Source organism: Onychostoma macrolepis, chromosome 11, assembly GCF_012432095.1.
Source record: "Onychostoma macrolepis isolate SWU-2019 chromosome 11, ASM1243209v1, whole genome shotgun sequence".
Taxonomy (NCBI): domain Eukaryota; kingdom Metazoa; phylum Chordata; class Actinopteri; order Cypriniformes; family Cyprinidae; genus Onychostoma; species Onychostoma macrolepis.
Window position 1 is genome coordinate 2130761 of NC_081165.1, and position 17264 is coordinate 2148024.

At 37.5% G+C, this 17264-nt stretch overlaps 1 protein-coding gene across 6 annotated transcripts in view; it reads left to right on the forward strand.

Annotated features, from left to right (window-relative positions):
- kif21b (kinesin family member 21B) overlaps positions 1-17264 on the forward strand; it is a 90943-nt gene that overhangs the window by 59105 nt on the left and 14574 nt on the right. For 3 of the 6 annotated variants that reach the window (XM_058791020.1, XM_058791023.1, XM_058791024.1), the window contains exons 18-28: positions 1118-1271; positions 1478-1681; positions 1794-1895; positions 2445-2610; positions 4400-4460; positions 4557-4605; positions 4774-4973; positions 5815-5850; positions 6390-6464; positions 7595-7708; positions 12218-12256. In XM_058791020.1, the coding sequence (XP_058647003.1) occupies positions 1118-1271; positions 1478-1681; positions 1794-1895; positions 2445-2610; positions 4400-4460; positions 4557-4605; positions 4774-4973; positions 5815-5850; positions 6390-6464; positions 7595-7708; positions 12218-12256 (1200 nt within the window). The remainder of the gene's footprint in view (positions 1-1117; positions 1272-1477; positions 1682-1793; positions 1896-2444; positions 2611-4399; positions 4461-4556; positions 4606-4773; positions 4974-5814; positions 5851-6389; positions 6465-7594; positions 7709-12217; positions 12257-17264) is intronic. The other 3 variants (XM_058791022.1, XM_058791021.1, XM_058791025.1) reach the window with 3 other exon arrangements.

The following is a 17264-nucleotide window of genomic DNA, read 5'->3' on the forward strand; positions in this document are numbered from 1 at the left end:
TGCCCAAAACATCCGCATCAAAGGGGGAAACGAACTTGAGTTTGATTCAATTGAACCAAACCAGACAGGTGTGAATACACCCTTAAAATATAATTAGAGCCTCCACTCTCACCCTTTTGTGCAACAGCAGCTGCTCCGGGCATGTAATCTTACCTCAAATCTAATTGGACAACCCGTTTCATCACGGAGCGACGGGGGGGAAAATCGACACACAGGACGAAAAAAAAAGTCGCTTTTTCACGCCGCAAATGATCACTCCTGGTGTGAATAGCCCCATACGGATCTACTGTTTTGATTCAAAAGCATCAATGAATTTTCGCGTTCAGTGTGAAAAGACCTTAATATGTAAATTTTGCTCAAACGTTTCATATGCTGTATTCATGCCATGTCGTAATTGCTGTAATTTCGAAATGACAACACACAACGTTCACACCCTTGGACTCAGAACTATTGCACATAGTGCCTAATGAATCTGAGGTGGTCAGGTGGTACAAGTTGTAGCTCTCAGAAAAGTCCCAATTCACTAATTGAAATTGTGAGTTCTGCAAGTTTACAAGTTGGTATATCGTAATCACGGTAATTGTGATATGGCATGAACGCACCTTTATTATCAGTGAAGATTTCCTTATTTTTAATTTGTTTTATTTTTGGATAATTTTCCTATACATTTTTTTTTATTTCTCAGGATTCTTGATTCTTTGATTTAATAGAAAGTTCTAATGATCATTTATTTAAAACAGAAATCTTTTTTAAATTTATGTCTTTTTTTCACATTTGATACAATTGATTTGAATGGTATGATATATTTACTTACAAATAAATACAACCTTCAAAATAATAATAATAACAACCATTTATATCACTCCAAACAAATCCCAATGTATCAATCCTGCCTTAAATTATTACAATATTTCCATTTTTTTCAGTCAGAAATGCATCACATTTTGGAAGTTAAATGCACATTTTTTTATTCCATTCTTTTTTTTTTTTTTAAAGGTTAATCTAAGAAATGTTATGGTTACTCTTAGATCTATTAGGTGACATTCATTAAGAAAATTCTGTTCACATTACAGTATGAACTGTAGGCTATACATTGTATATCTTAATTTGTTTTCAGTAATAGAAAAAAGTTCCAGCGAAAGAGTACGAGCACAAGTTTTTCAAAGACAGCCCGTCAGAAGTGGCAGTCTCTGGAGAGAAGGATCATGGATATTGTGATGCAGAGAATGACCATCACTAATATGGAAGCTGATATGGATCGCCTCATTAAGGTGATTTTTGCATTTATATTTCTTTTACATGTTACATTATGCATTATATGTGAAAGGGAAATTACACATCAAAGTGATCTGAAACCCTGTGCATTTTTGTTGTGTGAATTAATGATTTGTGTGTTTAACAATGTAACAGTTCAGCAATAAAGAAGGATTGTGAACATAACGCTTGATCAAATATGATGTCTCCATCACGCTTCCAGAAACGTGAGGAGCTGTCCATGCAGCAGGAGGCGCTGTTGCGCAAGAGAGAAAAGTTACTGAACGAGGGCTTCAGAGAGGATGAGGAGGAGAGGCTCCTTCAGGAGATGAACGAGGAGATAGAGGTTCTCAATGCCAACATCGACTACATCAGTGACAGTCTGTCAGACTGCCAGGCCACCATCGTTCAGATCGAGGAGACCAAGGTACAGGGCATCTCATAAATGACTGCTTGCTTATTGTATGTAGTTGGATCAGACATCACTTATATTTACATAAGGGTTTTTTGATATTGGTCAAATCGTGTGCTTATTTTAGGACGAGCTGGACTCAGTGGACACCTCAGTGGTCATCAGTTCCTGCTCGCTGGCCGAAGCTCGTGCTCTCCTGGACAACTTCCTCAAAGCCTCTATTGACAAGGTAAGTCCAGGCAGACAAATCCAACAAAACTGTTTGATGTTCTGATTATGCTCATCCAGAGTAATACATGATTAAGGAGATTAGAATAATTAATTCATAACTAAATTAATAATGAAATTGTAATATTATAATTTAAACCGTAAAAAAGAGCAAATACACACAGTACCATTCAAAAGTTGAAAGATTTTTAAATTTTTTTTTTAAGAAATTAATTCCTTTTTTCAGCTACAATACAAAGTGACAGTGAAGGCATAATGTTACAAAAGATTTGTATTTCAAATATATGCTGATCTTTCTATTCATCAAAGAATCCTGAAAAATTATATCATGGTTTCTACAAAAAGCAGCACAACTGTTTTCAGGGTAGATAATAAAAAATTTTAATATTAGAATGATTTCTGAAGCATTATGTTACGCTAAAGACTGGAGTAATGATGCAAATAAATGCAGCCTTGGTGAGCAGAAGAGACTTCATTCAAAAATATTTAAAACATCTTACTGACCCCAGACGTGTGAATGGTAGTGTTTCACGTGTGTTTGTGTATATAGGGGTTACAAGTTGCTCAAAAAGAGGCTCAAATTCGCCTACTGGAGGGTCAGCTGCGGCAGACAGATGTGATTGGCTCTTCCCAAAATCACATGATCCTGGATGCTTTAAGGGAAAAGGCAGAGTGTATCCCTGAGCTGCAAGCTCTAATCCACAATGTCCAGCAAGGTGAGTAATCAGTCATGAGTATTCCGATATCTATATTTTCCCTGCTGGTGGAATGATCTGCCCAATTCGATTCGATCTTTAAGAAATGGCTAACAACACATCTCTTCCATTCTAACACTAACACACTCTATTCTATTTCTATTCTATCTACTTGTTTTCTTTTTTTAATTATTATTAAAAAAAAATAAAATAACATGTTCCTCTAACACTGGCTCTATCTATTCTACCTTTTAATTAATTAATTCCTTACATTTATATAGCGCTTTTCTAGGCACTCAAAACGCTTAACATTCAAAAAGGGACAGGGTGATCGATTTTATTCTCTTTATTTATTATATATATTTAAAAAAACCTTGCTATGTATACTGTGTTCAAGTGCGTAGCACTGTAATTCTATTGTAATTAAGATTCTCACAGATCAGCGTTCTGACCTAAAACTGATGGGGCAGACCAAACCGTAAAGTGTAGAGACCTAAAACTTTTGAGGCATGGTAGTACTCATCCCGTCTACAACGTCCCCAAGACTTGCTCAATCGGCCACACGGGGGCGCTACAGCGAACAAAAGTAGGAAATTGCTCATAACTCCTAAAGCGCTTGTTGTAGACTTAAGTGTCTTATAACATTGGAGATGAACGAGATGCATGTGACGGATTCGATCGCCACCCTTGAGGAAATTTTTGGCTTTTTTTTTTTTTTTTTACCTTTTTTTGTAAACCAGTCCTATGTTTTTTGAGGAACCAAACCAGTGCAGGAAAATCCTCTAGAGAGTGAATATTAATAATCATCAAAAAAAAAAAAAAACTGACGCCACGGCAAAATGTTCGAAAGAGGCAGGGCCACTTTTCCTAAAATGGCTATTGCTTTTCAACAGAATGAGATATTTACTTCAAACTCATTACGCACATATAAGACTATGATCTGAGGTCATATGAGAAAAATCACGGAGTCTGGCCACTGTTTGGTGCTATAATAGGACAAAAACAAAAAGGAAAGGCTATAACTACACATCAACTAGCCAATGAAGTTCGAGCACTTATAAGACAGGGTTAACAGAGGCTGATCCGAGCAAAACTAGGTGGGTCTGTTTGACTCTCGGCCCTGAAGGTCTGAGAGAAATTTGAAAGAAATCGGCCCTTGGGGCTCGATCACATTTTTCAAATGTCTAAACGATAGTGTATTGCACGACTTTTCAAACATGCACACGGTATTCATATCATATGATAGGCCTTCTCATTCTGAACAGCTTTGCCTCAAGAATCACTGCTGTCAATTAAATCATTTGTTAATCATTCAAGATTATTAAAAAATCCTACTTTCGCAAACTATTCTTAGGTTTTTTTCGTACCCTCAAGAAAACCACGGCAGTACAATACTCTGGATTCTCTAGGTCAATGATTATCAAAAAAAGGTTGAACTTTACACTTTGGTTAGATATAACAAGGTCGTTTAGAAAATGGGCCTGACCAAATATACCCAAAAACCTATAAATCCCAAACTAAAACTGCAAACTTCATGAAACTAGGCGAGCACATGCAGCATATGATTCTAAAGATGCATACCAACTTTTATGGAGATTGTGTTTTAGGTGGTGCTATAAGACTTAACAATTAGCAAAAATGCTCTATTTAATCATTGATTTGCGTAGATACAGTCTTCCTAAATAATAGATAATGCCTTTTTTCGTATTTGCATAAGTGCCTTTATACGCTTGAACACCGGTAATCGCTGCTTGCAGCTTTATTTGTAATTATGGTGTTAATTTGTCATTTTGTTTCACATGTTCCTCAGAGAATGGCTATGCGAGCACAGATGAGGATGCGTCTGAGTTCAGTCAGGCGTCAGAGGGCGGGTATGAATACATTCTTAAAGCACATTCACAGATGATTATCATGAAATAATCTACCAAATCTAAATTTTAACCTCACTGCTTAACTTTCTGCTACAGTTTTTCCCAGATGAAGTTGTCTGCAAGTCAAGATGACTTTAAGATGAAGGTAAAACTCAAAATTTGTGCCAGCGTTGATCGAGTAGTATTTTATGCTATGGCTATATTGAATGGGCTCATCAGCATTGGAAAGCAACACTTAATTTCTGTTCTGTGTGTTATAACCAGCAGGTGGCAGTGTAGTATTTTGAAATATTTACTGCATTTCCTCTCACAGGTTGAGCCTCGGCTATCTGCACAAATGAAGGCGGTGTCAGCTGAGTATTTGGGCCCGATTCTGGACCTCTCCTCCAAGAGCATCACTAAGTCCCTGGCTTCTCTGTCGGAGATCCATGAAAACGGCCTGGTCCTTAAAGAGGCTTATTCCAGAGAGCTGGTGTCTCGAACCATCAGCCTGCCTATCAGAGGACACACTTTGTGAGTGGAACTATCAGGCAAAACCCTCTCATAACGGAATCAATTATATTCCGTTATCAGAGCTGGGTAGTAACTGATTACATGTAATCTGGATTACGTAATCAGATTCCAAAAATTAAGTACTTGTAATTAGAGTAAGTTACATTTGAAAATATTCGTAATCAGACTACAGTTACTTTTTTATTGATTACATATTATTCACACAATAGCAATAAATTATTTATAATGTATTAGTTCTCTCTAATTCCTCTTTTTTTAATCTTTTTAAATGTTCCTTTCTAAAATAGTCTACCGCTTATATACACTCAGAAGTCCAGTTTTGTGGACATTCACACACAGACTAGTCATCATTAGTCAGGTGTCAACAGAGGATTTGACCAATGGATTTACAAAAATCATTTCAGGTTTAAGAAGTTTTTCAACATTGCATCAACTACTGATGAACACATTCATTTTTATTTGAATTATCACTCAGTAGGTTAACCATGTATTATGTATTATTGAAAGGCTTTTGTCTTTCAAACTCATTAAAATGCACAAATTCTCGTTTTTTTTTTTTTTCTTATTTGCAGACATTCTCAAACTTTTGTCATCTGAACCTAACTTTGTCAACTTTCATCTAATATATTTACTTTAAAGGGGTGGTCAATCAGCAATTCTGTAAATGACTATCTCCCTTTTATATTGAACTTTGAGCATCGTAACTTTGCAGATGTTGTTTGTGCTCAAACAGCAACATTGCACACTAACTTAAGTTAAAAAAGTGAAATCATAATCAATGACCCCTGAGATTTTAAAATAAATATTTGAATAATTAAGTATCACATTTGCATGTTCACAGTTCTCTGACATCGGCTAATGGTCGTAAGGCGTACAGGTAAACATAACATATTTCTTCTTTCGTAGTAAGTGAATTATTTTGATTGTTATTTTAAAATGATTTATTTTAATTTTACATTTTTATGATTTAATTACATTTTTGCCTTTCATTAAACTCACAAACCCCCTGCAGTTCCTTTACGAACCCCAGTTTGGGAAACCTTGATGTAATATAATGTTTAATGCACTTTGTGTTGTTAATTACAATGAAAGGAATATATTTTCTCAGTCTTTGTATTTTTACATCAATATGGTACAAGATTATCTTGTTTAAATCAATGTGATAAACGAGTTAGGTCAAAAGTAATCTAAAAGTAATCTGATTATATTACCTAAAATGTGTAATGTAATGGATTAAGTTACTGACTACAATTATTGTGATGTAATTTGGAATCAGTAACGGATTACAATTTGTAAGTAATCTACCCAGCTCTGTCCGTTATATAGGATCAGGGTGTGATGAGAATTTTGGATTCTGTCTCCTCACAGTTATTCAGTTATTTTGAACATAACACAGTTTGTATGCTGATGTTTCAGCCCAAGGCAGTCCAGAGGATCTGACACATCTCCCTTAACAAGGAGGCAGTCATACGACCGAGGCCAGCCATATAGGTAACTTCATCACCAGAAATCTGCCAAATAATGTTTCTAGTTAAGGTTAGTTGCTGGGGTTTCAAACCAAGATCTGTGGGAAGAAAGACACAATTTATTACTGAATTTATTACAGTTTCATTATGCTTCCTAAAGACAGGACAAAAATAGCAAAACTAATATTCAAAGATTCAAAACGTTTATTGTCCTATGCACAGTGAGGAAAAGCAAGTTTCCCTGTACAATGAAATTCTTTCTTTGCAGTCCACACTGAATGCCAAGACAAGTGCAAATTATGTAAAAATAAAAACAGACATACACCTAAATAGACATACCCTAATACTAGTCATACTAACTTATTTTATTTTGTAGACAAATGCATTTCTTAGAATTATTGTTCGAGTAAAAACGACTATTTTTATTTTTCAGTGTACTTATTTGTATCTTTGTGTGGTGTTTTCATGTTGCTTTAGCTTACAAATAAACAAACGAACGAATCAATCAATCAATCAATCAATCAGTCAGTCAGTCAATTAATCAAGAGTACAGTAATAAAAATAATTCCTACATAAAAATGTTTTCCTTCAGCTTTTTGTATCTAAAAGCAAAGACATTTTTCCAAGATGTTTTAATTATTTTCTTAGACATATTTTAAAATGAAAAATGTAATAACGAATTATTTAGTTTTGCAAATAAATTCATATAGTATACATCTGCCTTTGTAAATTAAAATATAGGAAATGGTCCATGGATGAATGTTGTTATTTTTTTATCAATATTATGCTGTAAACTACTTTAGTCAACATGTTAATTTTAATGGTACTCATACAATAAATTTGACATGGACAATTTGACATGACATTTACTTATCCTTAAGTGTGAGTATCTTTCTTCTGTTGAAAACAGAGGAATGTTGGTAACCAATAGTTGATGTTAGCCATTGACGACAACTTCAGTGCGAGTAAACAATGACAGAATTGTAATTTTTGGGTGAACTATCCCTTTAACATCCTTAAAGGTGAAGTGTGTATCAGGTTAACTGTTGATATGTTATGAAATATTAGGTTTCAGAATACTTTTACACTCTTTACTTTAATCAAACATGCTGTTTTTGTGTGTATTGTTTTTCTTTTTTTTTTTTTCAATGTCAGAAGTCCAGAGGTAGGCTACACCCCTCCTTCTTCCCCTCCTCTTCGAACACGCAACGACCGCAACGTCTTTTCCCGGCTGACAAGCAACCAGAGTCAGGGCTCAGCGCTCGACAAGTGAGTTGCACACAAACACACACGGACAGCATGAACTAGTTATTATCTTGATTAAAAAAATCGTCAGAGGCTGATTTACTTTTAGGGTCTAATTCGTCATCATACCTGAGCATGGGATTTTGCATAAGCCCACATGTTCTCTAGGTTTATTTAATTGCTTTCCTTTTCCACCCAGCTAGTTTTTTTCTCCTTCGGCTATAAGTAAATAACTATGCTTTCGGTCAGGTTACTTCGAGTGCTTCATTACAGTATTTTAATCCACTAGTTCGGTACCTCAGCTTTAACCCTGTGTGTGCCGCAGGCAGTATCGATCTCTAATTGCAGTTGAATGGTTAGTATAACTCAAAGCCGACAGCAGAAACTACAGTCAGTTCTTCGGCTCCTGTGAATTCTCATTATAACACCACAAGTGGGCACATTAGGGTAGAATAACCAATTATTCCACCCTCTGAAGATGGGTTTTGTTTGCACTTTCCTTCCATAATTGAATCAGCAGTGTCTGATATTGCCATAGAGATCTAAATTGGTCATTTGATGCGCCTGTCAGGGATTTATCTCATTATTTCTCCAACCCCTTGAATATTGCATTCCCGGGTGTGTGAGTGTGGGATAGGACACATATGGTAGCAGACTGTAGATTTCTCTTAATGTAATTTCTACCAGGCCGCAACATTCCGTAGTTTGTTTACAGCGTTTGGCTTGCTATCTATCCTGTTCGTAGTCATACAACCACCTTTAGAACAGTAATTTTGTGTTCTATGTTAAATTACCATAATTAGCACTATTTGCTAAGGCAAGCATCATTATTACTGTAGCTCATACTTAGAATTAGAGATTTGAACAAACCCCTGATGGTGCAACCCTTCCGGCATTATTTGTGAGCGTATGTGTTGCCTCAGATCTTGCGAACCTATTGAAGAGAGAGTTTAGACTTAAAATGGGTGAAAAAATCCTAAAGTTATGTTAACCTGTTAACTGTTGGTTCCACTTTTTGAGCATGGACCTGAAAATGACATTTCCTACTTAAATCGTTATAACTCTTGAATGCTTTGAAGCACAGACTTAAGTTTGGTGTATTTTTAAAGAAGACACTTTGTTACACAGATTATTGCATGAATGAAAAAAAAAAATTATGAAAAAAAAAAGTTATGGGAGTTTAAGTTTCTGAAAACATAAAATGTAAAACGTAATTTTATATAGCATATATATTTTACAAAATGTTGAATTCTAAAACTGCCAGAAAATCAACACCAAAAATATTTAATGTGTTGATATCTCAAAAAATTAGGTTACGGTAAGATTTTGTTTGGGCGCAGTACCAGACTTTTCCACTAGATGACCACCCAGCACTATTAGTAACCATATAAGGGTGCTCCATTTCCATATATGGTTTGAGTGACCTGAAACATGCTTTTCCATACTTTTCAAAATAATTTTGAAGTATACATCATATTCAGAAGTATTATGAGCCATATTTGATTTGAATTCAACCTCTAACAAACACAAAAAGACGTGCTGCAAGAACCCCGGATGCATGCTATATAGTTCATGCTGCATCACAAACAGAGAAGCCGTCAGTTTTTTTTATATTCAAAACATTTTTAGACTTATTTCTCAAAAAAAAAAAAAATAAATAAATAAAAAATAGAATAGATGTTTGAACTATTGGCATGAAAATTCATGGAGGTTTTTACCGATTTGTTTCATGATTTTACATGCACATCTTTATTTCAAAATAAAAGTCGGAACTCGCTGGCTGACTCTGACTACTCTGGTTTCTCTGTTAAGTATATTGAAAATCAGTCATCAAATATGACATCTTTGTCAAGATTGCTTTAGGTTTAGGCTAAGATATTGCTGTTATAACATGTAATAAGAAATTGTATGTAGTATGATAAATAATATTAATAATATTTTTAATAAAAATAAATAACAATTTTAAGTCATCCTGCAGCCCCCTGATTGAGAACCACTGTTTTTAGATCCTGAAGAAATATTCATTCAGGTGTGTCTAAACTTTTGACTATCAACTGATAAAATCCCCTTTTGATAATGATAGGAAAGTAATAATGATAAAAATATGGTAAAATTCTGTAGCAAAAACATTGACTCTTTAAATTGTTAGGGTTTAAATTAAATTGTTTCCAAGTTTGGTATTGTCAAAAAGAGAAACTGAAAGACACAAAACAAAATTGACTAATCCATGATGTTTTGAGGTATTATTATTATTATTATTGACAAAATTATTGACAGTAAATACCATGATGTAGCATCATTGGTCGTCATATGGAAATTAACTTTGACAATTATCATGCAGTGCTAATAAACTTCCTCCTTTACCACTTCTTTTTATTTAGAACTTAAAGCTGCAGTCCGTAACTTTTTTTAATTTTTTTTTTTTATTAAAAATGATCCGAAATCAATATTTGAGCAAGTACATAACCAGCCAGTGTTCAAAACTATCGCCTTACTTTAGCCTGATTCACAACGGTTAGTTTATAATAATGTTTTTTAATTTGAGTGGTACCGGATAGGTTTTCGTGGGAAATTCGAGCATGCTGCTGCGTCATGCGTCACGTCTGTAAACATAAAGTTGTCCCGGCTGCTAGGCTATCGCATGTGAGGATCCTGCAGTTGGCGGATCGTTTCGCCTTTTCTCACAGCAGCTGGAATAATTAAATGTATCATTTTGATGGCGGATTGTAATCCAGAAAGGATTGTGTTTATGAAACACGTGTGAATTAATTTAAATTATATTCCAGTTTTAAATGTGCTTCTGATTACAGATAGCCTGGAATTACACAAGATTTGTATTTTAAAGAAAACGAGTTCGAAAGAATAATAATTTGCTTTTTGGGTTGAAATAATTTCTTAATATGAAATTCGAATGGCATGACGATTAGATTAGACTGTGCAGAATTAGAAATCTAAGTGCTAATACACACTATACTCATTGTCACGCAATGCTGTTGTTGTTAACATTAATAATTTGAGAATAAAGTATAATAATAATTTGCATGGTTTGTGATATGAGCAAACCGATCGTTAGATTTAATTACCATTGGTAGCGTGATTTATTGTAATGCTTTTTTCCCTCAGTCGGTCAGAACAAACGTGGCAGACTTGTTACTTGTTCAGATGGCAATATACGGTGAAAATTCTTATTTGGGTCATATATTCAAGACGTAGGCTAGAATCTGTGATTGCGAAATACAGTAAATATCCACACCGGTACAGTGACTGACTGCCACACATACTTCTCAAAACATTAGATTCATCCATGCTGGAGCCGTGCCGACGCACAACCCCACGCAAGGAAGATAATTCCGCACACAGCTGCAATTCCAGGTTTTCAGTCGGTCTCAGTATATACGCTGTTGTGTGACCTTAATTATTGTAGCCCATGAGACGCTTCTCCACTTGATTACTGATTGGTCCCTAATGGAACCAACTGACTTGATTAGACTGGAATCCTGACAGCCTTTAAGTCTTTGCTCGGGTTAGCACAGAATAACAAAACCGGACAGCAGACGCAAGACACTCCTGCAGGTCAATATTAATAGACCTTCATCAACATTCAAATCAGTGTTGGTGTCAGCGAATCAAAGTGCCCTGTCAGTTGGTCACACTCTCATTAATCTGTTTTCTCAAATAAGCGTGTGTGCATGTCGTAAGTTTATTTGCTTCTAGTCTGACTGAGTCTGTGTTTTAAAGTAGTGTGAAACTTCATGCAATTTTTGTTTTTGACAAACATATTTCTATATTAATCGATTGCAGCTCATAGATATAGTTGACAGAGCTTAACAGTGTCCTAACTTGGTTCTAGGGTTTCTCTGTTTTAAAATACTAATTGCACAATAAAATGTTTTCAAACCTATTTCTATTGATGATAGGAAACCACTTATGTTTGTATATCATTCATATTTTATTCTCTACACATCAGCAATCATCCGATTTCACATAAAAGCACTTAGTATAATGTGTGAGCGATGATTGCCACATGTGGCTTTGAATCTCATGTACTTGTATATTGTGTCTGTGAATAGTGGGAGCTGTTTAGCCTAGAGCGCTATAGTGTTTCAATAGAGATGCTGCCCTAATGAAATTTTTTTTATTGATAATACATCTCACTAAAACGCTGGCGTTTTTTATTAGAGTCATGTTTCATTTCGTTGATGGTCACTATAAAAACAGCTCAGATCAAATAGCCGAGTGAATTGAGACGTGAAGTATCCATTACAACAACACAAGCTCTGGGAATACATCACTGAGACTTCTAAATATGGATCAGAGCTCAGGTTTGGAGTGGGCTCTTCCTGTTAACGTTAAGTCTTATACCAGTAACCCCACCCAATGAACTCTGCATAACCTTCCTGCTAACTCCTCCCCCTTTGCTCCAGCCCCACCCCCTGCTCCCGCCTGTATCCTGAAAGGCTCCTCTCCCTCCCTCTCTGTCTTCTACTGACTCTTCCCGCCTTCCCCTAACCCAACTGCCGTTCTGCCCTATAGGTCGGATGACAGCGACTCCTCTCTCTCGGAGGTGCTCAGGTAGAGATCTCTGTCTGTCATTCTGTTTCCTGTTGCCTGGTTGCCCCGCCTGGCCACGCCCCCACCGGGTGTGGTCATGGCGTGAGCATGCATGCACCCTTTCCATTTGCGTCCTGTGCTGTGAACTCTGTGAGAATTGAATGAACCTTATGGATGGACTTGCTTGAATAGCTTTAACGATCTTGAAGGTTCAGAGGAAGGAAAACCGATTTCAAAATACAACTTTTGATCTGAACGTACTTGCTTAAATGTCACAAAATCATTTAATTGATCATTTCCTGCCGAGCTGTTTTGAAGGCCCTATTAAAAACCTTATTTGACTCTCGCAACAGCTCTGGACTGGGATCAAAAGGTGGCGTCCCACTAGCCAACTCAAAACGATTTTGGTCTGGAGTGTCACAACTACCAGCATTTTTGCCAAAATCTCGATGCCTTCTGCCAACTGCCTTTAATGTTTTTCTCTGATTCCTTGTCACAAATTGTCAAAATTACCCTATCTGACAGAAAAGAACTTCAGTAGTCACTCCCAAAGCCACAAGAGTCTGCCTCACCAACTGAACAATATTTTTAGGCAGTCCAGAAGTTGTCGGCAGGGCTTTTAACTCGGGGTTAACACCCACCCGCTGAGAGACGCCCTGTCTCTTGACTCTTAAGCTACTATGTAAATGAAGCTTATAAATGAAAATCGACTGTAAAATTGGCTAGTAAGATGCCAACCGAACTTGTTAACATGTTGAGTAATTTTTGTCTTTTTATCCTTTGAACTACCAGTAATCTAATTTGTGTTTTCACAAGTTTCCTCTGGCCTCTGTTGTAAAGACTCAAAAAAAATTGGTTCAGACAAACCCCACAGGTTCAATTTTGTATGTTGCTCAATATTCTTTTCTTATCCAATATAGCGACACTGTGATTTCTCTGCACCCCATTATCCTGACAGCACGATTGCATTTTTCTCGTTTCTTTCTAGTTGCTCTCGTTATACCATTAGAAGCTAATGGCTCTATGATGGAACATGGAGTGCTTGCAACCACTCGGTCCCAAATTTCCTTTGAGAGACAAATCTGTTTAAGGGAGGAATCACAGACAGCTGGCTTAACTTGTTCACCAAGTGAGCCACTGTTGATAAACTATCCCCGAATGAAACAAAACAGCATGATGATGAACTTCACGCTATGATGTCTTAGTATTTCGGCTAAATTCTTATCTGAAGCCAGTGTAACTGGGCAGTTTGGACTTTTTTTCTTTTTTTTTTTTCTTTAGATCAACACCCTCTTTGATCAGCGTAAAGCTGAGTGAGTCAGTAGGGAAGGCTTTTATTCTCTGAACCACAGCGGTCTGCTCTAAATCCTGCAATGGGAATGTTCAGATAAGGTTCATTCATAACAACTCCCCCTTCGTTTATCCATGAAAAGCACAGAAACTCCATATCCTGACCTCCTCATGCTCGTCTTCTCTGCTGAGGAGACTTGGAGAAGAGGCAACAGGACCCCCATCTCCACTTACCCCTTTTCACACTCCATGTTTTTCTCAGAGCATCTGATTTATTTGCTTTCAACCCAGTGGAAGGGTCCAGAACCGTGAGCTCACTCCTTGGTTATGTGCTGCATGAAGGTGTGGTTTTTAGAACATCAATTCTATTTATTTTTCTTTCAAATTTGCTGTTATCATTTGTTGTAATGTTTTGGTTTTCGCACTTGTGTGAAATGGAGTGTTTCCTTTCATGCGTTTTTAGTATCGCAGGGCTTGCATGTCAAGTGTGTATAGACTGATTTTTGGTTTATGGCAGTAATGTTCATGGCACAGCATGGCACTATACATGTATTGGCTGAGTTTGTTTGATTGGCACTAAATGAGGAATAAAATGTGAGCATTTTCCTTAACTCTTAACACTTTTTTCTAATTCCTCACTTATCGGCTCAAATGAGCAAAAAATTAAGCTGCATGGTGTGGAGAAATTATGTGGTGCTCGTTATTGAAGCTTGCCAAGGCAAACATCACTATTACTAACTCCCAACTGTGAACCGTTTTGCCTGGTGGGCAATAAAGTAGGCAAAAAAATAAAAATGAAGGAAGTTTGAGCATTTAGAGAATTTGGGGTGTATAATTTTGAATTGATTAGCAAACACCCAGGATAACAGTGTCCTGAAAACCACCTAGAGCACCCTAAACACCATGATGATGAGATTTGCATGTGCACATGTGTGTAGATTTACTTTAGATGGAAAACTATCTAGTTGCATATACAATTTTAGAATGATAATGATGCAGACTTCAGTTAAATGCTTTATCAGTATTCTTTGATTGAAGTTTGCACACACTTTGTAGATACTTATGTTTAAACTCCTCACACAGTGTTAGTCCGGAACCCGATCACCATCAGTTCCTGTTCGCCGGACCTCCCTAGAGTTCCTCTCACTTGAGAGAGCACAAATGTGCCAACAGCAGCCTCTCGCGTTTCATCTGTCCTCAGAGAGCTGGGATGTCCCAGTTTCCTCTTTAATCAGCCATCCTCCTGTCACCTCTGTGCGGCTGCGCCTGCACAGAGGCTTTGACGGCTCCACCATCATTAGGAGTTCACAGGCGCTGAGCTGGACAGAGGCTGATCTCAGCCCACTGGAGACCAATTTCCCTTCATCCCAAACTCCAGCTTCATTTCCGTCTCGCTCGGCCGGCAGGAAGGAGCGTTCCGAGACTGGGCTGGTCGGGAACGCTGTCAACCTTAAGGGGAAGAGCCTCATTATTTTTTTTTAGGGGCGGGAAAACTTGTTTAGCCCTGCCAGGTTGCCAATATATGTAGGCTAATTGGCAGGCACAACTGGAGTTACAAAGCTTTCTTGGCAGCAAAAATTGACGCCAAAAAATGAAGTCAGTTTTTGAAAAGTAATGCCTACTTTTGTTTGATTTTGTTTTTCTTCTGACAGATTACTTCCACCTGTTTACTCAAAGAAATGACTTCTCCGATTTCCAGGAGGGGTCAGTACTGAGCTGAAAACACCCCCACTGTTATGACTGACATAATGCACAAGTGGGAGCATGGGAAAATAAGACAGAAATACGACGAGGGATGAGAGATCAACCCCAAAGTCATTTTACTTGTCTTGGTCCCTCAAGTACAAGTCCTTTGAGACCTTGAGACCTTAAGATTTATTTTTGTTTCCTGAAGTTCTGGATCAGTTTATAGACGAATCCTCTCTTCCATCAAAACAACATGTGTGTTTAGCACATCTCTCCTGCGATAGAAACCCTCATTTAGCCCGTGGCAGCGGTCCATCATAAATCTGACCAGAAATTCGGCTTGCCAGCTGTCAGTAAACGTTACATCCATTTGCAGTTGGCTCTGTGGTGCTGTTACGATGGATGTGGAGATTGCGGTTTTCAATTGCACACCAGCTTGCCTGCGCTATTGTTGGGGGAAAACAGAAAAAGCTAGTGGATGCCATCCAAGGCGAAACATTGTTCGCTCCCCGATGTGATATGAGCAACCATGACAGGTGTCGTGTGATGGTGATGCCAAGCCTGTCAGCCATTAGACAGACCACAAAATGGTGACATCATAACACGATTCCCAACATGGTTGAGAGCAACCGTTCCTTCCACGCCTTTGTCGGGCTGTGGTCTCGATGATTGACGGGCGGTTTGACGGCGCTCATACTGGTGAAGAAGAGGTTTGAAGTGTCTTTTGGGAGCTTCTGGGAAACTCTGTGGTTCCTAATTGGGACCATCTCTCTCACATAAGGCTGCCAGGAGGAAGAAGTGCTGCCTGTCTACTGCAAAGAGTCTTTTAAACAATTTATGTGGATATAAATAAGTTTAAAAAGCCCCGTGTTGCTCTGCATCCTCAGACGCAGTAGGTTCCTTTTCATCCCTGCTTGAGTGCGAGAGTTTCAGTCGATCATTTGCAAATTCTGTGCTGCCTCAGCACACGTGAACAAGTCATATCTACTTTCTGTTCTCGTGCATATCATCTCAGGATGGAAAGGGGCCTCAAAGCCTCAGGACATGCGACAAAAGAAACTGAACACCAGGGCCCTTGGGGTGTATGCACCAAAGGGTCACATGCACCAAGTGGTGCATAGAATGCATTCTTAAAACGAGGGACTTCTATATGCAGGATAAGGATTAGCCATTAGGGACTGCAGTGGTCGAGGTAGGGAGCTCCAAAGACCTGTGTCCAGGTGCCTTTTGAATTTGTTTAATCACGCAAATGGTTTGTCTTGTACTAACATTCCAAAATGTCAGAATTAAATGTCATAATTAAAGGATTAGTTCACTCCAGAATGAAAATTTCCCGATAATTTACTCACCCCCATGTCATCCAAGATGTTCATGTCTTTCTTTCTTCAGTTGAAGAGAAATTAAGGAAAACATTCTAAGATTTTTCTCCATATAGTGGACTTCAACAGGGACCAGTGGGGTAAAGGTCCAAAGTGCAAGTTTCAATGCAGCATCAAAGGGCTCTACACGATCCCAGCCGAGGAATAAGGGTCTTGTCTAGTGAAACGATCGATCATTTTCTGAAAATAATAAAAAAATATATATACTTTATAACGACAAATGCTCATCTTGCACTAGCTCTACAATGCACTTCATGCATTATCACATTGGAAAGGTCACATTTTTTCCTAGCGGAAGAAATCTTTTAGGTTTCAAAAGATTTTAACATCCATAATACACACACAAATGGACAATTTTAAACCATAAACTAATACAAAGACATATAAATATGTGTCATTCAGCATACAACTTTTGAACAGTCCTTCTTCTCCACACTTGTAAACACTAGGTCGGTACTTACGCTTGCGTCACGAATGATCTTTCCAATGTGACTGCGTAATGCGTGAGGTCAAACTAGTGCAAGACGAGCATTTGTGGTTAAAATGTTTATAAATTTTTATGTTTTTTAGAAAATGAATGGGGTTAGGTTTCTGGATTGAACTAATCCTTTAAATAATGTTACCTAGGTGCTTAACATTTCTGTCAATTGCAGCCTTTGGGGTCTAGAGATAAA